Source organism: Mixophyes fleayi, chromosome 7 (genome assembly GCF_038048845.1).
Source record: "Mixophyes fleayi isolate aMixFle1 chromosome 7, aMixFle1.hap1, whole genome shotgun sequence".
In the NCBI taxonomy this organism is placed as follows: domain Eukaryota; kingdom Metazoa; phylum Chordata; class Amphibia; order Anura; family Limnodynastidae; genus Mixophyes; species Mixophyes fleayi.
In genome coordinates this window covers 16,280,979-16,306,986 of record NC_134408.1, presented here as the reverse complement: position 1 = coordinate 16,306,986, position 26,008 = coordinate 16,280,979, and the positions used below count along the sequence as shown (strand labels likewise).

Sequence of the window (26,008 nt, the reverse complement as noted above, 5' to 3'; positions counted from 1 at the left end):
AATGTAATTTTAATCTTGACGTACTCCCATGGTCAAGGCTGGGGACAATGTGGCAGAAGATGGGCTCATGCGGTTAAGCGCGTACGGAGACAGCCCACCTGTAGCGCTCATTCACGCCGCTGGGCTTTAATGAAAGTGAAGTGAGTAACAAAGATTGCTGTGACCTTTTTTAAAAAGCGTATTAGCCTGGTGTGGAAGGTCAGGGGGCGCTACCAGTGTATTTGCCTGGGGCAGAGGTAGGCAAGCTGTGGCTCTCCAGGTGTTGTAAAACTACAAATCCCAGCATGCCTTGCCATCTATCTGATGTTTATCTACTGACAAAGCATGCTGGGACTTGTAGCTTTGCAAACACCTGGAGAGCTGCAGTTTGCCTACCCCTGGCCTAGGGCAACCTGTGCCCTTAGTCAGACCCTGAGCACCCTCCCTGTAGATCTGTGTTATTAGTCTTACACAGCTCCCACAGCCTTACAACATCCATATCCAGCTCATGTGGAACTACAAGTCCCATACATTCTACAGCACTGCAGGATATGTCAGTAACACCTTGGGCATGCTGCTACTTGTAGTTCCCCAGCACCTGCACACACACACCCCCCCCTCCCCCCACTGTCCCCTATATACACCTACAATGTGTAAACACTGCGACCTGCAGCCAACCAATCAGAACGCCCGGTGGCGGTAGGCGTGGATGGTGATCTCACCATAACACCGCCGCCTTTAGTCCAATCAGCGAGGGGGACAGGTTACCTTTCTGACCAATGAGCGGACAAGGACGGTAGGAGGGGATGTCCAATCAGGCGGGGCGGGTTGATGCTGACGGACCAATGCGGGAGAAGTGGGCGGAGCCAGCGTCGGCTCTATGGTCTCCGGGGATCTGCTGGGTCTGGAAGCTGCAGGATGGCGACAGCGGCGGCCGCGGCCAGCAGTGTGGAGAGAGGGGTGCTGGTGAGTCCGTGCATGGGAGTATATATATTATATTATATTATACACCTACACATAGACATATATACATACATTACCAGCTGCATGTAGTCTATGGCTCTTCCTCCTGGGTACTGTACATATGATCCCCAGCTGCCTGAGCTATCACTATGTCTGTATGTATCATTGGCATAGGTGTGTAATTATCTGTAATATGCACAGTCAGTAGGTATTGTTACATGTCTGCACCTCAGTTGATGCCATCTGCCCTGGTACCATATGTATGGTGGCTCTGCATTGGTTTTCTATATTTTGTTTTATTTAAAAAATAATAAATAAAACCACAATAACCTGTATGACATAGTACATAGTATTTATCTTCCATATTATAGGTTTAGCTGTTGTTGTATGGCTGCTTTGCAATTGGATGTATACTGCATAGCTACATAGTGCCAGCATACAGCACGCACATATATATATATATATATATATATATATATATATATACACATGTGTGTGTGTCTATATATATATATATATATATATATATATATATATATATATATATATATATATATATATATATATACACACACATGTGTGTGTGTCTCCTGTGTGAGGGTTCACATGGCTGCACTGGCAACTATCTTTCCTGGTTATATAAATTGTTGTCTTTCCACATTAAACTGAGGCCAGTAACAGCTGACGTGCAGGTTGTGCCATCTGGGTGGTAGACATGAGTCTGCTTCAGGTGGGCTGCAGCTTACCATAGATGCCAGGTGTGGGTCTGGTATGGTGCTGGCATACTGGTGGCTGCATTGTTCACAACTGCTTGAATTCGGTACTTTCCACAGCAGCTAATGGGTTAACACATGTAGTCTTTCGTGCATGTTGTGTATGGGGTGTGTGATATTTGTATACACAACAGTCCAGTCTCCCTATTATAATTCCACCTTTGGATGTATCGGTCTGCTCCTCTTCCTCCCAGGCTAGTGACAAATGTCCCAGCACTGGCATTTTCCTTTATGGCTGCTAAACTAGATGTTTAGATTATTGCAGGGAAATATAAATGCAGAAACTGTGACCTATGGCCTTAAGCTGGGTACACACATTGGCAGTTGTTGTGCCAATCGCACCATTCATGACCGTTTGGTTAGATATGGCAAGGGTGTGTCCGCTCCCAGGATCCTGTTTTATCATACCGAACCACATGGCATCTGTTGATTTGGTTTTATAAACTTTAAACTCTAAACGTCACGGTCAGCGATGGAACGGTGTCTTTTCAGCAGATGGTTATGAGAGATGAAGATCACAGATATGAAGATAACTTGTGTAGGTGTGTACACATGAATCCGCATGCTCACCAGGACTTGCAATTGTTGGTGAAATCGTTAGAGACATCTGAAATATGATTGAATCAGTGTGTACCCAGCTGTACTCTGCCACCCTGTCAGTGGGCGGATTTGTCCTGGGGTTCCTCTTACCATCAGTAACCCTTCATCACTTACCGTGCCTATTGCTCGTGCCCCCAGACACTGTGCCAACTGTGCACCACCATGGTGCCCACAGTTATAGAAGAGTAATTGCTACCACTACCAGGCTCCTTTGCTGGCACCTGGAACCATTTGCCTCTGGGTGGTGTGTGTAGATGCTGCAGCGCCTCTTTGCCAGTGACTAGCTGATTCCTCCTGACCTGAATTTGGATCATGATTGCTGGGTGTCCCTGGACGGCTGGGTTCAACAAAGGACAATCAGGGATGGATTACAGCAGTGGATTACAAACTTTTTCAGTTCAAGGCACCCTTAGGGTCTCCAAAAAAAAATTTTCATGGCACCCCTAAGCCAAAATAATTACCAAGTAGTCCCCTGCCTTGCTTACCACTGGCCCTGGCTGAGGCACCCCTGTGAGATCTCCGAGGCACCCCAGGGAGCCTAGGCACACAGTTTGGGAACCACTGGATTAGAGTGTTAGCTCTTACCTGTGGGTCACAAGTATTCCACAGGATCTTTAGTAATAGTTATGTTTATTGCTGGACAATAGCACCCACTTAAACATAGCGGATATTACATACACACTTCACTTGGGGCATTCCTGGCATTTACAGTTGAATACACACAGATTAACAGTGGACATTACAGGCATCTGCCCCTGTAAGCAGTCCATGTTGCTTCTCTTATCTTGCACGTGGATCAGCCTGAACCTTGTATCTCACTCTTAACATTGCATTCAGTGACGTAAATCTTGAGGGCCACAAATGTCCCGTGATGCGTACATTGGTTACATGCCATCACGTGCCGTTGTATATTCATTTAATAACTTGTATGCCGAGGAATAGGGCAGTTTATGGGATCTTTGAGCTGTATGTATAGTAGGGTCAGGCAGCCAATGTGCTTTAATTGCTCCTGGGCACGCCTTGTGGGAGTCGCCGGTTATTGACATCAATGGTTGCACATCTTACCTTGCTCTTTACATGGTGTTACCGGCTCCCGAATTGTTTTCTTGAACATTGTACAGATGCCAGCTGACTTGGTGAAACCGTGGGGTTTTTTTTTTCCTTTGTGTCTTGCTCATACTTGGAAAATGCGTAATTATTGGTTGATTACGCTACAACAGAGTATCTGACTGGGTACCTTTACCTGCTACGTCTCCATGTTTGGTAGGCCAAGCATCTGTAGTCCTCGGCGTGCAGCTGGCACCCAGGGCCACTTCATGTGCCCATGCCAGTGGTGTGAGCGGACTGTGTGAGACACCAGTGCCACCTGACAGGTCTAACAGCAAAAGCCTAAAAAAGGCTGAAAGTCAAGAAGTTTCTTTATTTTGCTGTACAGATCGGAGTTTACAGATCTGAGACTTTTTTTGTTTGTGTTTGAGATTTGGTGTCAATGTGCAGCCGATTCTCCTGAGTGTACTATAGCAGCTCTGACCCTACTGATGGCTGCCAGATGCTAACCAGAGACCACTGTTTTTAAAGGAGATCTTTTAAGTAAAACACATGTCCTTAACATAAGCATTTTCACTGACTCTGCATCTCCACAGGCCTTGGTCACCAGAAAGTAATTTTCGGATAACGTTTTTACATGAAATGGCTTTGTGGTGAATGTATTCCTAATCTGTAGACGCCCAGTAGGTTCCTGCATATGTGGGATGTGTATACCATTTCCCAGACGGCTTTAAGGATGTGTTTAAATGTTACTCTAAGTATAGACGTCAGCCCCTCTTATATTTGATTTGATTTTGGGGGTGTTCATATGTACCAAACGTATTTCTGTATTGAGTTTCTAGAACTGTACATTCCATACAAATGAACAGCCTCCGTTCCTTCTGTCCGCTTCCTCTGTGTCTTAAGCTGGGTACATACTACAGAATTTTCCGACCTACGGCTGAAGTTCCGATCAGTCGGTCGATTCTTGTGTACACACTGCACGTTTTAAACATTTTTTGCACGATTTAGCGTCCAAGCTGTGCTTTTTGTCTGTCGTAACCTTGGCTGAAAAGATTGGTACTCCGTGCCCGCTGAAAGCGATATATGGCCTCCCGGCAGCAATATGGTGAATAAATAAAAATTTTGGCACCGCGCCACGTAGGAGACGTAGAGACATCATCATTTTAAATATAGACTCCCAGAAAAGAGTCGCTGTTCGAGGGACTATCGGCAGTTGCTTGTGATTTTGTACACACTGCAGGATTGAAACGACAATTGGTACTTTGGAATGATTCTCCTTCATCGTGCAAGAATGCACATTAATACGATATTGGCCCGAACGGTGGTTTATCCCTCGATTGACCCAATAGTCGGCTGAAAGTACTATAGTGTGTACCCACCCTTACAAAGTGTATTTATGACACAATCTCCTGTGGCGCCATAAGCCTGATAGTGATACAGGCACAGTCTTCCTGATTTTTACTGTTTACGTCTCATCGCTCTAGCTGCGTCCAAGAGGTTTTAATATGGTCCGTGTACAAGTGCTTTTTCATTCTTAAAATTCCTCTCTGTTTACTTTTTAATGGGGTACTTGAGAAACACTCAACTCAAGTGTTTCTGTGTAGAAATTGCTGGCTACAGATGTGGAAAATACAATTTTTAGCGATGTTGGATGCAGACGGGGAAAGCAACTTTTTAAAATCTGAAAAATCTATTAGGACGTATACGTGGTATAAGTACAAGGTCTTATAGGATCGTAGTTTTAGTGATCTTGCGCTTCTATACTGTTATTTTATCTTTTTATACACATTTTATATGGTCTCCCTGTGGATTACAGATTTCGGTGACCGAAAATACCCCCCAGATGATCACCGCAAATCAACTGTGCAACTCTTGTACGTACTCACATATTGTATCCTAACGTTTGAGCGTCCGACATCAGTCTATTGGGAATTTCTCTACAGTGGGATCTTTTTTAAAGGACTCGAATACGGTTTTTATTTTCCTTTAGTATAGAAATATTTTTCTGTAGATATCCTCTGACGGTGTCTGTAAATCCTCTTGCAGAGCTCATCGTTAGTATCGTTGTCAACAAACTTTTTAAATCCATCTAATTGGGGAGTGATAATCGTCTCACTATACATTATCTTTTGGGGTTGGGACCAGGGGTCTTTGTGAAAACCTTGGGGAGAGGTTTTGGTGACAGAAGGCCTCTTTAAATTGTATGTACACTTAAGAATAAAGCTGGGTACACGCTAGTGATTTTTCAACCAGTTATGGTGCCAATCACACGATAAACGGCTGGTAGGGCCGGATGTTGGTTTAGCGTGTACGCTCCCACCATCATGTTTTATCGTACCAAAGCACATCGCATTGTTTAATCTTATAAACTGACTAAATGTCAATATGACCCATGGAACGATGTCGGGCAAGTCCTGCAGTGTGTATGGACTCAGGACCGGCAGTGTCCATAGATCTCTATGGAGTGTGCAGAGTCAACATCTCTTCAGCCGATGGTTATGGCAGATGAAGAGCACAGATCTGAAGGTAAATCATGTAGGTGTGTACACAGGAATCGACATGCTCATTGGGACTTTCAGTTGTTGGTAAAAATGTTAGAGATGTACCCAGCTTAGAGGAGATATTGTGATCTCATCTCCTATCTGGTGGGTGTACCGGCAGTCACACGATGGATAGTCTGATAATGACTGACTGCACTCTTTAGTGGCAGACACTTGCTGTTCTACTGTAAAACATATAGGGGTTTGTACACATTATAAAGCGTTAAAATATAGTGTATATCCGTGTTGGCTAACCTGTGACACTCCAGGTGTTGTGAAACTACAAGTCCCAGCAAGCTTTGCCAATATATAGCAGCTTATTGCTGGAATGGTATGCTGGGACTTGTAGTTTCACAACACCTGGAGTGTCACAGGTTAGCGAACACTGGTGTATATACAGGAAAACATCAGAGGGTGATATCTGACTCGCAGGCGTCCAGATATACTGCTGTGTTAGGATAAGTACATACTGGTTGTAGAGGTGGTACACGCAGAGCTGGATAAAGTGATCACTTAAGACCACACTGTCAGTACCCATGTCAGTAGTTGGGTACCGTAGGTTTTTGTTTAGTATTCGGTAAGGCCGGGGTTGTAGTGTGGTGTTGACAGAAGTCCTCATTGATGAACACATCATTACTATACAGGACAATGCACCACAGACACCTAACTGCTCCAGGGTAAGAGTCCTGAGTTGGTTCTAGTAAAATGGGAATAACATGGATGCTGTTTCTGGTCCTCTCTAAAAACCTTCTTTCCTTACGTCTGGTGATCTCATCTCCATCAACACCGTTGTTATACTACAGAGTGCGCACCGTCCTCTGCATCCATTAACATGACCTGTATGTACACACACACAAGTGACGCGGCAGTCATGATTGCTGAGGGTGTCCTTGTGATCACCGAGCCTGTGGTGGGCTTGGACTCGTACACAGTGGTGTGTTCACTTTTAAAGGTTTAACTTCTTAGATCCTGTTAAATGGGATTTTTGATACTGATTGTAAACACTTAGGATGTAGATGAATGTGCCGGTACACACGGACCTTCTGGAACCTTCTCATTTTTCTTTGCTTTGAAGTGTTGACACTCTGTAAAATACAATGGAGAGGTTTAAAGACACGTTGATGAACGTACTTATAATGCTCTGTTAAAGTCGGGGTGAAGTAGAGTTTTGCCCTTCACTTGGCTTTTAACTAGCTCTTGATTTTAAGCCTGTGTTTACTTTTTGGGGGGCATTGTCCTGTTTTGGGCATCGCATCATCCCTGACTGATCTAATTGGGATGTGGGCACACCAACCCCTCACCGACTGACCGTCAGTTCCTATACAGGAGTTCCACAGTGCACCCATAATAGATTTAAACTTAAAACGTTACCCCCCCCTCTCCAACCCGCACCATGGGTGGATGGGGAAGTGACCCTGCAACACTCCCTCTAGTGGTGCAATGTCATAGTGCCTCCTTGTGTTCATAGTCAATGCAGGCAATTAAAACAAACTAACCCCAAAATAATAAATGCCATTTATAAAAAAAAATCTACTTAAAATATTCACCGATCCAGTCTTATAGCTGGCCTATGTGATAAATGTAAAATATTTCATAAGTTTTAATTCCCAGGCCTGATTTTGAGATGTGTGAATGTTGCATAACACCTCTTATATATAATTAAGTGTAACTGACTGGCGACACTGAATTCCCACAATGCTTTGTGTTTTTTCAGGTTGCTATAACCTTACATAAGCATGTCACGGTTTAATGCATAAGAGGGTATGCCAATTTCGTTGTTAAAATTGATGGCCACGGACTAACACGGTTCAAATCCAATTGTCCAATTCATGTGAATCTTTCAATTCACCCCCTGTCTAAATTCTTGAACAGAGTATGTGTAAGCTGAACTTGGCCTCAAAGATGGTCTGTATAACTGTAATACAGCTGTGTAATTTGTAATAATTTTGAAATACTGTGATGCAAATATACCAGTTACTGAGACTCTTGTCGGACACCCCTCAAACCTCTGTCTGTGAAGTGATCTTGTGGATCTAGAACTTCTGCAACTTCCCCCAACATTCCACAAATGCAGCGAGTATCTGATCTGCCAGAAGAGGACCAACCGCACAGGGAAAGTGACTGTAATTAATGCTGGAGAGGAAGGCGTTCTAGGTGCTGAAGAAGCAGTTTCCACAAGCTTAGTGAGGAGTGAGCTGGCAGATTATATCCATGCATTATTAAACACAGACTAGGAAGGTGCTGAGCTGCTGCAAGTGGACTTCAGCGAGAACCTTTCAATCATTCACTAGGATGAGGTTCACATTGCACACTGTATACAGTTGGTGGCGAAAGAAACGTTGAATCATATGCCACAGATGTATAGAACAACCTCACCATAGAGGACCTGAGGAAACACTCTGCAAAGCTGGGGCTCCAAAGAATACGATTAATAAACCGTCTCAGATGCTGCAGGGCAACATTGCAAGCTCTTTAAATACTAATATAGTGATGGTATTTAAAGTGTTTTCAAATACTGCAGCTTTCCTCTTTAAATACTATAATTTTCCTCAATACACCTGTGGCATGAATGGCATTTCTTTGCTACTTTACATGACCAAAGGCAGGTGGTGGCATAGGGGGTACCTTGGAGCGGATAATGTACGACAAAGTCCACATGTTACAATGAATTTGAAGACCCCGGGAAATCAGTTTGTTAATCAAAATTTGTGTTAACCAAGTGCTCAGGTTACACAAGTTTTTGTATTAAGATCATGTTTAATATTAATAATGTTTAATATATATTAACTAGCTGAAGTACCCGGCGTGCATGGGTTTAACTCTTCAAGTTAAGTGATCAATGAGTTGGATGTAACTGTCAACACTGTAAAAATAATTATCAGCTAAGCAGCTTCCAACACACCCATGAGATGGCTGCCCAGTGTCTTGTTTTTATATTAAATGTCGTCCAAAGCCATTCAGTGGAAGGATCAGAACAGGCTCCAGCGTACACCAACGGGAGGTCCGACCGGGACCATAACCAACCCCCTCCCCAAAACGCAGACTGGATCCAACTAGTCCACCTCGCGTTGGTTTCGTCCCAATTGGTGCGGAGGTGTCCGAATGCATAACCAGACAGACAAACAAACCAATGATTTTTATATATGAGATATTCTATTTTGTTTTCTCTGTAACACTGTGGAAAATAATATTGTTACAATAAATACATTTTAATATTGTTTCAATAAATAAATTTAAATTAGAAAATTTGGTAAATTCAGTTTCAAGCAACTTACAAATTGTTTTTTCATAATTTTAGTCAGTGACGCTTATTTTCACTACCTCCTGAAAGGTGCAATAACGAAATATTTTTTTAATTTATTTTCTAAACTAAACCATGTATTCATTATTTTCAACATTTAATACATGTCTTGGAACTAAACTTATTTTGATAGTGACTCAATTCACAGAATTTGATCAGTTGATATCCCTGTCTAATCCAGACAAAATAGTTAAAACGTATCTGACGTCATAGCCCGTCCTTGTGTGACACCGTTCTTTAGACACTTTTCTAAGAGAATAGTAAAACAAAGTTACTGAAATTAATTTCTGGAAATGTGTTCTCCAAATGTCAGTCCGTGACTGTGGAATTGTCCATTTTAGTCATTCAGTTTATAACATTGTGATTAAAGTATTATTCATTTTTCTCAATAATTGATCCTTTTATTTCCAGAGGAGGTAGATGTCTTCCTGGCTGTGTTTCCATGTCAGGGGTCAGTGGTTAGCACATGAAACAAGTTTCCTGTTTAATCAATATCTTCCTATACATGTGTAGTTGTCACTACGGGTTCACTGGAAATACCACGCTCTGTTGTGCAATGTACACAACTGATAAACCATCTTTGCTGACTGTAACGGTCATTGTAACCACTGTTTGTGAAAGTCTTAATGACTTGTATATTTAGTTTCTGAACTAGAAGTTTATTGTTGGTGGAATACTTGGCTGAAGTGTGACTGGAAAAAAATAAATATATATATATATATATATATATAATATATATATATATATATATATATATATATTTATTTTTTTTTTTAACCCAAGTAGTCTGTAAGCTGCAGAATCTGACCCCCTGGAGCCCACCTGTCCCTTGCACATCGTGGGGGCGGCCATTTTATGTCCCCAACCAGAAAATGGTTCGGGGCACAAAATGGTGGAACTATTGCCCACACTGAGGCGTGAGGTATTTTATGCTCCTATCTTAGTGATGTACTAGGACATGAGCGTGAAATACCTCACACCTCAGCGATGTCGTTTGTTCCTAGTGAACTCATAGACTACATTTCACATATATGTTGGTTCAGACCACAAAATGGCTGCCTCCACTAGTGTGCAGGGGATGAGTACACGTTAACTAAGCAGTTAATCCCTGATAACAGAGTCTTTCAGCCCATGTATTATGGTTCAGTGATGCGTTAATGAAAGGTAAACTTGGAGCAGGTCTCTTGCTCGTGTACGCAGGAGGTGTTGCTGTAGACAGGAGGTTTTGCGGGAGGTGTTGCAGTCTTGTCAGTACTGCAAAGCTGTAACTAGATAGCACTGCGGGCCTTATTACCCACATTTTACATAGCCCCATGTTCAGTATGTTCTAATATTGTATCCAGGCTGCAGTATATAGACTCTACATCTAAAATGCCCATGGATCTGTGGGTGCTATTCGTAGCCATTGCTAGTCAACTTGTACTTAATGTTTAGTGTGGTACTTGTATGATTACAGCATGGTGGCTCAGTGGTTAGCGTTGCTGTCTGGCAGTGTTGGGGTCATGGGTTCAATTCCAGACCAACCCTGTGTGTAAAGTTTGTATGTTCTTATTGGGTTTCCTCCAAGTACTCCTGTTTCCTTCCACACTACATGCTGGTTTTAAATGGCTTCTTATAAAAATGGACCCTAGTCTCTCTGTGTGTGTGTGTGGTAGAGATTTTAGATTGTAAGCTCCTATGGGGCAGGGACTGATGTGAATGGTTATAGGACAGCAACTGAGCCCTCCCATGATGGCTGCCACCCCTTCTGTGAAATGTGTGAAGTGCTTACAGTCCTAATGGGAGAAAAGCACTATATAAATAATTAATACATTCATTGAAAAACTAAATGATTGCAGAATGTTCTGCTAATGACACATTGTCAGATACTTGTATAATAATATACGAAAGTATTGAATGGACAATGGCACATGCAAGTTGGTGACCTGTAAAAAAACAAGAATTTAACCCTTTTTTGGGGTTACATATGGGGTCAATTTTTGCAAGTTTTACAACTTTTTTTTGCAGTCCTTAAATGCTTTAGTTCTTGCTGTAAATGAGTTCATCATCTATTTATTTATATAGCGCCACTAATTTCACAGCACTGCACAGAGAACTCGCTCACATCAGTCCCTGCCCCATTGGGGCTTACAATCTAAATCCCTTAACATACACACACACACACAGACCGAGAGAGAATAAGGGCAATTTAATAGCAGCCAATTAACCTACCAGTATGTTTTTGAAGTGTAGGAGGAAACCGGAGCACCCGGAGGAAACCCACGCAAACACGGGGAGAACATACAAACTCCATACAAATAAAGCCATGGTTGGGAATCGAACTCGTGACCCCAGTGCTGTGAGGCAGAAGTGCTAACCACTGAGCCACAGTACTGCACATAGTGGCTTAGTGGTAATTTCTTACAGAAATGTTGTCTTTTCTCTCTAGATTAAATGTATCTGGTAACAGTTTGTTCAGAATCTTATCTAGTGTCTGTTTCCTGTGATAAGTTTCCTTGCTGCCAGCCAAGACAAACTAACAAATCATAACAAGAAGGTTAATTTGCCCTCTCTGCCTGCTCAGCGGAACAATTGAAAAGCAGAAACATCAGAACCTTAAGAAAAAAACAGGGATTCAATTACCTGAAGACTCTGCTCCCAAATTCCTCAACTCTCCCAATCCTATAAACAATACTGTAACCTTGCTTGTTGTAATCCACACTTGGCGCATTTTGGAGAATAACCTAATGTTTGTTTTGTATTTTATGGCATTTAAATGTAGTGTGCAACCTTTTTAGGTCATTTAATTTAATGCAATCTTTTATTATACACTTTACAGTAAATATTTTATAAGAAAAAGCTTTTAAATTCCTGTACAAGGGGAAATAGTGACTGATGACCCAGATTTCACTAAATTATCATAAATAGTTATTTGTTCTATGCATAATAATTGACACAATCCTGTCCGACCAGTATGTCTGTCTTTGTGTAGAACATAAGAAAAAAAAACATATAATTGGAGATAATTATAATCTATTATAAGGAGCAGTGTGAGGAGCCTATTGTTCTAAATGTAGTCTATATTTCACTATTCGACTACTACGTTCATACCATGTTTTATACTATATGGCTCTGATATTTCAAAGGTGCTATGTATTTAATAACACCAGAAACATTTCTATATGATTTTAGATGAACCTATTAGGAGTTACAGATATAATACTCTGCACTTGCCAAATACACAATGAATGCTAGGATATACTTTTCTGTAGTAAAAATTGGGAATATTGCTATGTTACGCTGACTGACGCCAAAGTATCCCCCTTCTGGCCGGTCCTAACATGACCACATGCTATGCTTACTATCTGGATTGAAGGTAACCTGCGCTCAGCTTTTAAAGGCAAGTTTTTCCCAAGCATTAGCAGTGATGGGACTCGCCTGACAGAAGATGGAATTAATGTAAAGATCGAGAAGTGGGGATTATATTATATAAACAAAGACCCCTTATACTCTGTATTTTCAAATGCACAATTATTCATGTTCGGACTTATTAATCAACTCCCCCCTTACACCCCAGTTTGTGCATGGTGAGTGCAGAGGATTAATGTAGTTTTGTTCATATATTCCATTCTCTGTACAGCGCTGCGGAATTAGTGGCGCTATATAAATAGCTGATGATTCCATTCACAGGGGATGATAATCATGAACACTGATTTGTGACTGTGAGTTCCTATAGCATTACTCACTCATCTGTGCTACTTGTGTATGACCTCATCTATTTGTTACTTTCTGTATCTGGGATTATGGCATGTGTGGCGCCTTATAATTAATTAAGAACGCTGTGGCTTTATTAATAGTTTGAGACTTTACACTATAGATTACTGCTGTATATGGCTGTAGCATGTGGCCTTATTAGGTTTGGAATGTTCAAATAATGTCGATTGGTGTATTTTACTTGCTCTACGTATAGTCTGGTCCCCCCCAAGCATGTTGTGTTGGCATGCATAAAATACATCTTTGGTATATTTCAGGGTTTATGTTAAATTTGTGAAATTCATACCAAAAAACATACTGGTAGGTTAATTGGCTGCTTTCAAAAATTGACCCTAGTCTCTGTCTGTCTCCCTGTCTGTCTATCTCCCTCTTTGTCTGTCTGTGTCTGTGTGAATGTGTGTCTATATTAGGGAATTTAGACTGTGAGCCCCAATGGGGCAGGGACTGATGTGAATGAGTTCTCTGTACAGCGCTGCGGAATTAGTGGCGCTATATAAATAAACGATGATGATGAATATAGCAAAGTACAAAGTCCCGGGATGGTTCCCCGTGTCCGCTGTCGGCTTCTCGGGTAACCCTCGCTGTCCCACTTCTGTATCCAGGCCAGGGTTCTAATCCTCAAAAACGATGATCCCTAAACGTGATCAGTACAGAGATGTCGGCGTCCGTAGACGACTGCCGTCTGATCTATCGCTGGGCTCCCTCTGACCTAATTTGATGCTCTGATTTCAGACTCTGACCCCCCAGGCTCTCCCGCTATAAAACAATCTTTATACTAAACTGACAATCTGCCGTCTCTTTGAAGAGAGAACCAGCTTCTGCTATACGGGAATTGCTAGAAACATCACTAATATGTGTCGGGAGGATGTATTTGACTGTAGTTTATAGCAGAAGACTTTAACTGTACAGGGACCTGGATGTAAGAGTCTGCATGGCTATGTACTGCAATCTGTTCTCCGTACTGTGTCTAACGGGCGGTAAGTTGTCTATGCCCCTGCCTTTGGCTAACTCCCTTGCTGTAAATGATCACTAACCCGCTAAATTTTACTTTTTAATATGAGCAATGAACGCAACACAAATCCATTGCAGACATTTTTAGGACAGGATCCATATCTATGAAGTGAGCCTTGTATATAAGCCACAACTAATGCAGTGAATGTCTATCTAGCAAGTCTGCAAATCTGTTAGTCACTCTGTGCCTGCTCTGCTAGAGAAGCCCCTCTCTTCTAACCTTATTATACTCTCCTTCCCTTGTCTCTCGTGTTGCTTGGAAAGGGGGTTATATGAAAGCTTTTATTAACATTAACAGTGCTGTGTTATATTAAATGATAATGCAAATGGAGATTTATTAATAAAGACAATGTACAATTGTGAATACACTGGAGATAACGTAGTAACTTACAGAAGTGTTTATTGATCACAAGTGGTCGTCAATATCTGGATTATGAGGTAATGAGAGAGAGCGAGAAGCTATATAACTTGGGGAAGGGGTGTTTAACCCTCTGTAAAGTCAGCGACAATCCTTTCTTCAGAGACATTTCATTTTCTGAGGTTTATCGCTCTGACAACTGAGATTAGATGACCTTCATCCCTTCCTTTACTGTCAACAAACCAAAGATAACACTGAGTGTATGTACATAAACACTGCTCTCACTGGAGAGGAATGTGCCCTGTTCTGTCTACCCGAGGCTTCCAGCCCAAATATTAACTGTTTCATGGCCCTCGTCACAGGGCAGATATTGGTCTTCTAAAACTGATCCAAACATTCAAGGCTGAGTACACACTACAGAACTTCTCCCGCTGTGATATCGTTAATGATTTTATCATTGTCTGAAAGTCCCGATCATGCAGATCCCTGTGTACACGATTTACCTTCAGATCTGTGATCTTCATCTGTCATAACCATCAGCTGAAAAGATGGTGACTCTGCGCACTCCATAGAGATCTATGGACACTGCCGGTCCTGAGTGCGTACACACTGCAGGATTGGAACAACGTTGTTCCATCGTTGAACAACATTTTGAGTTTGATTTAAAAATCAAATGATACGATGAACGATTATCGTTCCAGAGCTCATCGTTGCATTGTACACACTAATGTGATATCGGTCCGAACAGTCGTTTACCCAGCCTAGGACAATTGGTGTATCCATTGTTAGTTGTTGGGCCATAGAGCCGTGAAATATATCGCAATGGAACTCTAATCTGAAATTAGGATTCCGGTTCCTCACAGGCCCTAGTTGTATATCCCAGCGACAGGAGCCTCCTTGTGTTTGTATTATAGCCGGACACATCAAATAGTGTATTACTGACTCTTTAGCTGCCAGTAGGATATTATCCCCATAACTTTGTGTTGCTCTGTCTGTAAATCTTATTTGCTTTTTCAGGACATCATATAACAAAACAATTGTCAATATGAGACCTTGGAGCAGAGTATACTGTATACACAACACCGATCCAATATAGAAGATAATATTATGTAGCTGAAAAATAGTGTTGCTGTAATCTGCATAATATTCTCCTCTCCGAAAACCTTACAAAACTAAGACAAAGAAACAAATCAAAATAAAATGGGGGAAAAAAAAGCAAATCGGAACAATGCAAAACACACAGATTTATTTTTAAAAAAAAAAACAGAGTTTGAACTAAATTGTGCCGTCCCATTACATAGAAAAGGATAACCTTTTTAAAGAAGTATTATTATAGAGCTGGGGTCATGAGTTAGATTCCCGACTAGGGCTTTATCTGTGTGGAGTTTGTATGTTCTCCACGTGTTTGCGTGGGTTTCCTCCGGGTGCTCCGGTTTCCTCCCACACTGCAAAAACATACTGGTAGGTTAATTGGCTGCTATCAAAATTGACCCTAGTCTGTGTGTGTGTGTGTGTGTGTGTGTGTGTGTGTGTGTGTGTGTGTGTATATTAGGGAATTTAGACTGTAAGCTCCAATGGGGCAGGGACTGATGTGAATGAGTTCTCTGTACAGCGCTGTGGAATCAGTGGTGCTATATAAATGATGATTATTATTTACAAAGATCCAGTTCTTTACGGATATTGGTAATAAACTGGGCTGGTGGAAGGCTGCTCACGTGCAGCCAGTGGCTCCCCAGGTCTTCATCTGTGAACGGGGGCAGCCAACTTCCACATCATGTGGCCTCCTCTGCCCGGAGGAGAAAGTGCAGTGCGAGGGCTGCAAATGAGGCCCATCCCTGTACCAGCCGCCCCCCCCTTCAGGTGCTGCGCTTCTGACCTGTGCGGGGCAAGTACTGGGAGGAAGGAGATGGCGGCTGCTGCTGCGGTTTCTCTGTGCCGTTGACAGGCTGGAAGTGTAACACTGCGCTATGACATCACCAAGAAAGTAGTGACGTCCACATCACTAGTGACGTTAAGAAACGCGTAGGGTAAAGTTAAATTATGAACGCTGAAGGGGGGCGTAATTTAGGAATATTTTAGGTTCATTTGGTTAAAATTGAGTGCTAGGGGGGCGTCATTTGTCTTTCTCACCCCAGGCACTAGAATTCTAAGTTACGGCTCTGCCTTCTCTCTATAAAGCCATTTTCCTTACCGAGAGTCATCTAATTGGTAACTCTTGTTCAGTTCGGGACGTACTCTGCCGCCTTACTAACCGGTAGCCTCACTCGCTCCGTCCTCTGTTTTGCAGGAAGAAGAGTTTCGATGGCTCCTGAAGGAGGAGGTGCACTCTGTGCTGAAGCAGCTGAAGGACATCTTGAAGGTCTGTGCATGATTCGCTTACTATCGCACCCAATAATGTATTGATTTAAAAATACTACTTTACCCCCATTGTAAGCCAAGGCAGCAATGCTAACCGCTGTGCTACCACGTAGCAGGTCTCTTGTTCTACTAACCCATGCATGGATGTATTGTGTTCTGTCTGACACAGGAAGCGTCCCGCAGCTTTACACTCCCCAGCGGAACAGCAGATGGCGCCACTAAGCAGGAGAACTTTGTGTTGGGAAGCTCCAGGTGAGCGGTGTGGCCTGGATGGGTGTCTGTTACATGGGGCTAATAAGCGTTTGCCTCTGCTTAAATGTCTCCTTTACTAATCTTGCAATTTGGTGTAAAATCTACCCTAAACCACAACAGCCAATCGGGCGCTTTCGTTGTCTAACCTGCACTAGTAAGCTAAAAGCTGATTGGTTGCGATGTTAATGCTCATGAATGCAATTGGCCGTTACGTCCCTGGTCTGTGTATAGCATTACCAGAAAAGCAGCAGTTATTTACTGTTCCTAGATATGGTATCTTATACTTCTAGTAGCTTATTAACTCTGACAGTGGTGAAGTCAGCGTTGCTTTGGTCTCTTAGAGAGAGTTTGGATAACCTCTGGTTACTGCAGCTTAACGGCTAAAAATTCCAAAGTAATTAAAACGCATTGAGCCGTAAATGGGTTAGTGAAGGCTTGCAGCAGTGACTCAGTAGTCCTGTTATGTACCGGGCCGTCTGGTGTTGATCATGCCACCTCCAGTAGTCCGCAGTGAGTACTGCAGAATGGACAGGTCTATTCACCCTGCATCCATCTTCTGTGTAGAACCAACTTTACCAAAGAGTGAGTATGACTGGGCCTGAATCTATTGCTAAATCCCTGCTTGTATGTAGTTCATATATATGTGTCATGCACTAGATTACTAATAGTGATGGTAGAAGGTCTGGCCTGACTCTCATCATTCTCCCTTAGCAGCACAGATCAGGTGAAAGGAGAGCTGACCTTACAAGGGGACACCCTGTGCCAAGCTGTGAGTATCTTCAACATATTGTGGACATTGAATGCGATAGAAGTTATGTCATGAATATAGTTATCACTTTTATTCTTTGAGAAACCTTGCTCTAACGTTACCTTGTGTATCCTCTGTCTCTCGGCTTAAAGGGGTAATGTTGGATATGAACTTGATAAAAAAAAAAAAAAAAAGTTTTTAAAGTAGACTACAAAAAAACCTGTATTGAAAGACCTCGATCGTAAGGCTGAAAATGAATCTCTTTATGATCACTTAAGATCTTAAGACACCTATTAGATCAGGGCTCGGCAGTAATTGGACCATGGCGCCTAACTCCTGGGATCAGGACATTTGTCTTCCTCCTCGGAGTGCTGCTGTGTCACGTTGCGCTCAGAAGCTGGGTGTAGGAGGCTACGGTTTGGGTTTCCTACTCCGACCGTGGACATGGTATATAAATGCCGTCCAAGAATATTTAAACTTTCTCAGAAGGGAACTGGTCATAGATCAATTCCCCTCTGATCAAGTGGTCTCTGGCTCTGTGGTAGCACAGAAGTACTCGGGGGAACTGTGGGTATACTTTTTTGTTTTTTGTTTTCTAAGAAAAAAATAAGACCAGCCCTGTATTGGTTTGTTTCACAAGAAGTTCTTTTGAGGAAAGTGTTTTATTATAAAGAGTGTGTTCTTACAGGAAGTAAATCTGAAAGTGGTGAGGACCAATCAGCTCCTACACTTTGCTTTCCGGGATGACAAGCAATGGAAGATGCAACAGGTGCGATCAGGAATTAATCTTGTTATTGGGATGGGTCAGGCTATGTTTCAACTGGATTTATTTGGCGTTGTCGCCAGGTTAGGTGTAAGGTAGATGTGTGACAACAGATGCTGAGTACATCTTTTTACAGTTTCTGGCCTCAGATTCTTTGTGACTTAACTACTGTTGGACTGTGTGATATACCTACTGTGTGACAGACAGAAGCACTGACCTACAGGTTGCATGCTGTATTTACACAAACTCTGTAGAACACTTTTACATCATCTGGTGATGACAAGAATCTATTTATCTGTGATTTGCATTTTTTTTAAGAGACAAATACAGCTTTCTTCAAATACTCCAAATAGGTTTAATTTCTCTGCAGTAGGAAGGACGGAGTGGGACTAACTCTTCACTCTCTGTACCCGACGTGCCTGCCTGTAGTCTCCTGGCGGCCTGCCTGTAGTCTCCTGGCGGCCTGCCTGTAGTCACCTAGCGCCTGCCTAGAAGTTGGGTCATTATATGATCCTCACATGAGGAGAGGAGTATAAATATAATACGTATAATCTTCTTCCGTGTGTTGCCCAGATCCAGGATGCCAGGAATCACGTCAATCAGGCTATTTATCTGCTCACCAACCGGGGGGAGAACTACACATTCCAGACCGGGGCTGAGGTGCTGAAGGTGAGCGTTGGGTGTAACTGCAGCCGCATTGTACATAACAATATGTAGTTCAAAGACTGTTTAATCTGCACTTCCCCAATGCAGAGTGCACCCAAGTGCAGGGGCTGGAGCTACCCGTGGTTCCCAAACCTGTCTTCAGGTCTCCCCCAAGTCTGTGTGCATCTCTCCACATTAGCACAGGTCGGTGAATGGGAGGAAATCCTTAATGACTGTGATTGAGAACCACAACTGCACACAAAGCGGTTCCGATCTGGTCATGGGTGATCGCTAGCGCTTCTCGTTTCCAGATATCCTAACGAGAGAATGGATGTATATAATTAGTGGCTAGTACCACACGTGGTTTCTGGGGCCGCTGCTGCATGTGATTCCTCCTGGAAGTGCAGATTACCTTCCTGTATAGATGGCCTTTAAGTTATTTGGGGTCTGAGCGTGAAATTCACTCTTCTAATTTCTTTCGTGTGAGGTATGTCAGGAAGCCCAATTTAACTGGGGGCCCATGATTGGAGAGCAGTGAACAAGGTTGCACTTTTTTGTTTTTTTGTTAGGGTCTTGACACAGTCAGGACACAGGAGCATATTAAACACGCATTGTTTTCCATTTTGTCCATTTATTCGGTATAGTTCATCAATTCACCAGTTCTGTGTACCTACACCATGCACACTGTCAGTATGTTTGTTGCTGGAGTCAGGTGACCTCTGCTTACTCCCATTGGCTGCGTCTTCCTCCTACGTACAGTCTGCTGTATAATACAACTAGTCTCTTCCCTGCAGCTAATGGACGCGGTGATGCTGCAATTAACCAGAGCTCGAAACCGCCTCACAACTCCAGCGACCATGACTCTGCCCGAGGTAGCCACAAGCGGGCTCACGGTAAAGACGGGGACCTTCTTTATTTTGTGGAACGGGGATATTGTGTAGGCAGCGGTAAGGGCCGGGATTGGTGACCAGACCCATTGTCAACATGTAGTATATTATTAGTCAGCCAAATACCCAGGATATAGTAAATGCACAAGGTCCTCTAACACTGTCATACATAGTCATGTATAATAACACGGATGGAGGCTGTAAGACAGGAGTGTGTACATAAAGCCAGGGTACAAGACGCGTCTCTTCACTCTGGGGTTAAACCGGCAGTGTCAAAGTTTACTAGTGGGTTAGTAATGTAACAAGGTCGTAGAGAACTGATGGGCTGCACTGGCAGTGATGTCACAAGTTCCTGATGATCTGATTGGCTGCATTAAGAATACTTCTTTATAGAACACAAGGTTTAGCTCCTCTGTGTTTTACTCTCTTAAAATAAATGTGTAACACATTCAGCATTTGTGCTGACACAGCTGCTGATTCTTCTTGCAAAACCGCTTCCTGTGTCTATTTTCTGCTGAGAAGGCACCTGGTCCGTATTGCTAACGTGTATTGTTTTTGTAATCCTTCTAGAAAATGTTCACCCCGACGCTCCCCTCTGACCTTCTCCTCAATTTCTATGTGAATGTGAACAAGCTGTGTTTACTGGTGTATCAGCTGCACGCCCTGCAGCCCAACTCCACCAAGGTGAGAGAGTCTGTTCTATACCGTGCGGAGCGCGGAATCTACGTAGTGCGGTGTTTGGTGACCGGTTCCTTCTCTCCCCTATAATCCCCTCCTGCTTCCCTGCTCCTCACTTCTCATCAACCTTTCATCTTGGGCAACCAGCATTTGGTTGCCCTGGAGACAATTCCGAAGATGCGGACTTCTGGAATTCCGAAGATGTGGACACGTGTGCCCGCATCTTCGGAATTCCAAAGCAGCAGAAAGCCCCTGCTTAGTTGTAATCTCTTTCTGTCCAAGACTCGTATATTTCTGATGGCCGTACCTGCAGAGCGGCCACCCAGTCATCCTGCGGACTTTCTGCAGCTCCTGGGTGGATGCTGCCTGCAGGTGGCGCTGTCACCGTTGAGCATTTTTCAGCTCCTGTAGTGTTTTTTTGCTTTTGGACATAGTCTGTGTCTTCTCTACTTCTAAAGGTTAAACCTCTCGCTGTTTATCATTATCCACAACCCCACCCTCCTCCGGCTCCAGCTCTCCGTCCTACACGCTCTGATAATTTTAGCAAACAGCAGTTTCGTTGGACGTCGTCCCAAAAATGTCTTTTGTATTATTGGACGGTGATGACGGCTCAGTCTCTTCTAACGGTTGGATTTTCAAAACTGAACAATAAAAAAAAAAATCACTTTCTGTTTAATGATACAAATCATGATGATGAAAAAATATTATTAGAAGAAATGGCTCCAAAAATGTGTGAAGCAGGAGGTGGGGTGTTTAATCATTATTTATGTAACTTCTTTTTTTTTTTTTTTTTCTATTATTAATAAATCCCCTTGTTTAAAAGTTAAACTGTTTGGCTGCATAGGACAGGAAGAGATGACCTGGAATTCTCAATGCTCAATGTACATACAGAGTATTTAATTAAACTCTATATTATTTGTTTGTTTTATTCCAGAATTTCCGCCCATCTGGCAGTGCTGTCCTACATAATCCTGGAGCCATGTTGTGAGTATCTACATGGGAGACCTGTCGTAGTACTGATACAGTGATCTGTAATCTGATTTATACCTCACCTACCTCACTATACTACACGGTCACCTACCCGAGATCCTCATACCTGCCTATACTGCACCAGTCACCTACCTGAGATCCTCATACCTGACTATACTGCTCCAGTCACCTACCTGAGGTCCTCATACCTGACTATACTGCTCCAGTCACCTACCTGAGATCCTCATACCTGACTATACTGCACCAGTCACCTACCTGAGATCCTCATACCTGACTATACTGCTCCAGTCACCTACCTGAGATCCTCATACCTGACTATACTGCTCCAGTCACCTACCTGAGATCCTCATACCTGACTATACTGCACCAGTCACCTACCTGAGATCCTCATACCTGACTATACTGCACCGGTCACCTACCTGAGATCCTCATACCTGACTATACTGCTCCAGTCACCTACCTGAGATCCTCATACCTGACTATACTGCTCCAGTCACCTACCTGAGATCCTCATACCTGACTATACTGCACTGGTCACCTACCTGAGATCCTCATACCTGACTATACTGCACCGGTCACCTACCTGAGATCCTCATACCTGACTATACTGCACCGGTCACCTACCTGAGATCCTCATACCTGACTATACTGCTCCAGTCACCTACCTGAGATCCTCATACCTGACTATACTGCTCCAGTCACCTACCTGAGGTCCTCATACCTGACTATACTGCTCCAGTCACCTACCTGAGGTCCTCATACCTGACTATACTGCTCCAGTCACCTACCTGAGATCCTCATACCTGACTATACTGCTCCAGTCACCTACCTGAGATCCTCATACCTGACTATACTGCTCCAGTCACCTACCTGAGGTCCTCATACCTGACTATACTGCTCCAGTCACCTACCTGAGATCCTCATACCTGACTATACTGCACCGGTCACCTGTCTGAGGTCCTCATACTTCAGTAATAGTCAGGTAGTGGCGGTATTGAGGTGTTAATTACACGTCTCTTTGGGGTGGTGGAATGATGTGTACACACCTCCCTGTCTGACCTTCCTGATGTAACGTGACTTCCATCCCACCAGTGAGCTGAACAACCAGCGTTTCGAAGTCAGCAATGTCCATAAAGTGGAGTGTGTAGTCCCATGGCTGAACGACGCCTTGGTCTTCTTCACCGTATCTCTCCAGCTCTGTCAGCAACTGAAGGACAAAGTGAGTCTGAGCTGCTCTGTGTTCATTGCAAGCACACTGTGGTTTTACTGTTTGACCACCGGGGGGCACTGTTCAATCTGTGACTGATACGTTGTCTGGTTCAAACAAAAAATATGGCAGATGTCCTTTACCTTAGATTGTTGAATGCAATGATCTAGTGCTGAGCTGTGAGTCCCAGAAGACAGTATTCTGAATTGTCACATACATTGTTTATGCAGTGAATATTCAAGATCAAACCCATTACCTTACATTACTTAAGCAAAAACATGATAGGTAGTAAGTAACATTTCCCTAACTATCTTTGTTCAGTGTGTCTGTTGAACCCTTGTGCAGAAACATACTTGGAGCTCATTCAGAACGCACAGCCCCCTGTGTTCACAACCTGATAGTTTCCATTTACAGCAAAATTATAATATCTATATATCCATTTTTAATAAGCGCTACGGTTTACATATTAATGGGGAGTGCTGTATTTACTGCTCTGATGAGGACTTGGGTCATTGCCTCCAAATACAGCAGCACTTGGAGCCATTTGATATCTGTGCCACTTTTTCATATGTAACCCTAATTATTTCCTCTTACAGATCTCCATTTTTTCCAGCTATTGGAACTTCAGACCGTAGTCAGCCTGCCACCATTCCCCCCCCCCCCCTGTCATCCTTTGTACCCTGCCTCCAGTCATGAGCGGTCTCCACAAGCAAATGATTTCAGCATCCTAGTGGGATGTGGGTGACTGCACTGAGCGTGGACAGTGTTACGTGGTGACCCTGCCGCTGGAGGGGGTGGTACGTGTCCTGTAGGACCACAGACACTAGGGTCCGTGCCCCAGTCATCACAGATTCCATACTTGGACCATGAAAGATGAGAACTTGGGACATAATGCATGAATGTTGTAATGTGATGTATGTTTGGTATTTATTCCCTTTGCACAGTAGTTATGTATAGTCTCTTATGTTCTTCTTGAAAGGGTAGAAGTCTGAGCACAGCACCCCCGACCTCCTTTAGGAGGACGATAAGCGCACTTTTTTCTTGATCTTTGTCTGAGACCAAACAAACGTGCATAGAACAAATGTAACCACAGCCTTCAGTTCACCCAGTGTATTCACTCAAGAATGGAAATCGGAATGGAACTCGGGACCCTCCCATTTGTTTGTGATGCTCAAATCGATGTGAGCCATCATATTGCCTCCTATAGGGTAAACAACCCCGGTTTTTGTCCTTGTATTCAGATGTAAAGCTATTTATTTATGAACATTCCATTACCACCACACCGACATAGGAGAGTGTAAGATCACCTCTTGGCCCTATTAAGCTGTAGACTTGTAGACGCTAAACTGCAAAGACCAACCAGTAAGCCCCAATGCTTAAATACGTTAACATGTGGTGTAATTTCATTATAGGGGTGAATGTTGTCCTTGGGTCTGGTGGTTTCCTTAATTCCATAGTGTGTATATATGTAATAGAATGTACAATAGGATATTTAAGCATATATATACATAAGCTAAGGTGACTTGTGAAGTCTCCAGTCTGATGATAATATACTGTCATATAGAGACAGGCCTGGTATCTTAATAATTACCAGTGATGTCTCGTGTCCATTATTAGGATATAATCACATTACTATATAACTGAGATGGTGACAGTACAGGTGATGTCGTCTTTACAGTAACTTTATAAAGTAATAACAGAACTATATTCTGTTAGCTGTTTAAATGCACTACACAGATATTCATTAGCAGAGTTGACCAGGAATAACTCACTCCGGCACAGCGATTAATGTTTAAATCGCTCAAAGGTTTCTAAATAAAATACACTATAATTGTATAGGACAAGTTTAAAAGGACACGTTTTATCCTGACTTTCCTATATATTTCCTCCGTCATTTGAGAAATAATGTACATTACATATTAAACATGCAGAAAAATATTTGCAGTGGAAGAACAGATTCCAGAATCTTATGGATATTGGACATAGATTGTCAGATTAGTAATGATAAACCGCAGTTAGCCCGTTCGGCCACAAGATGGCACTGCAATTTTAGGGCTTTTTGCAGCAGCATGGCGTAGAAATTTAACCTGTTCTCAAAGTGGACTAATTATAAAAGGAAATAACTTTAAGATCTGTACGTTTAGCTGTTGTCAATCTGCACCTAAGCTCCCTGGGAGCTGCGGTTGTCCTCGCTGTAAGTGTGTTTTTCATTGTTTGTTTACCTCTTTATATTTCTGATCTGTCTTCAAATGTTTTTCTGTGATCACTTTATTGTTGAGGCTGTCGCGTGAAGCTGAATGTTCTAGAACTTATTGTACTGGGAACAAACGGCCTCTAGTACCGCCTGATCATGGCAATGTTTTCTGTAATCCCCGTCGCCATCCATTGCATGTCTTTTGTGTTCTGTAAATAGGCAACGTGATGGAAATGTTTTGAAATAAAGACAAGTCTCTATGTCCAATAATAAGTTCTATGCAAATGTATTTTATGAATTTCTCATTCCCTTTGGCTGATGGTGCAGCTGCTCTTGCTCTCTGAACAATCGGTCCTCTTACAAGCTGCTCCCTCTAAGGCTGACCACCGACACAGGTGTCTGCCTACAATGAAAATTAACGCACAGTTTACGGTTCACCAAAGTTTATTAATCAAATCTTTGTTTTTTCCTTATGCAATGTAATATTAAACTTAAGAATAATATTGCAAATTGTACGAGTCTCATAAACATTCTGAAATGTTCATTTCTCTTTCATCCAATCTGGGGGACACTGCTACCGTGGGGTTGAATGAGGTGGCATGGAGTTGGTACTTTAAATAGTTAAACTGTTAATGCAACTGTTGACAGAAGCTCCTCCCCTCTGCAACCCCTGAAGCTCCTCAGTGTTATTTAAGTGCCCAAGGAGTGGGGCTGTTTTCAGTACTGCTCTGCAGTACTTGCTGTTAGTTAGTTAGATTTTCTTTTATTTATTCTTATTATTGTTCATTTTTACTTAGGAAGGGGTAAGTGCTGTAAGCAGCACTTGCACCCATAGGACTAAACGGTTAAGCCAGAAGATGTCATCAGTTAGAGGCAGTGACAGCCGCGCGTTGGCGAGCCTGTCACTGATTTCTCCTGACAGGTCCGCGCTGCTTTAGGCATAGAGCATTGCGCCTGA

General features: G+C 42.8%; 1 protein-coding gene across 1 annotated transcript; it reads left to right on the top strand.

Annotated features, from left to right (window-relative positions):
- Positions 1 to 823: 823 nt before the first annotated feature.
- ROGDI (rogdi atypical leucine zipper) lies at positions 824 to 25,329 on the top strand. The gene is made up of 11 exons (XM_075179151.1): positions 824 to 945; positions 16,616 to 16,687; positions 16,856 to 16,938; positions 17,653 to 17,707; positions 18,375 to 18,455; positions 19,023 to 19,118; positions 19,889 to 19,987; positions 20,552 to 20,665; positions 21,594 to 21,643; positions 22,742 to 22,868; positions 23,453 to 25,329. Exons 1-11 carry the CDS (start codon positions 898 to 900, stop codon positions 23,489 to 23,491), a joined length of 864 nt encoding a protein of 287 aa, XP_075035252.1. The 5' UTR covers positions 824 to 897; the 3' UTR covers positions 23,492 to 25,329.
- Positions 25,330 to 26,008: the final 679 nt, after the last annotated feature.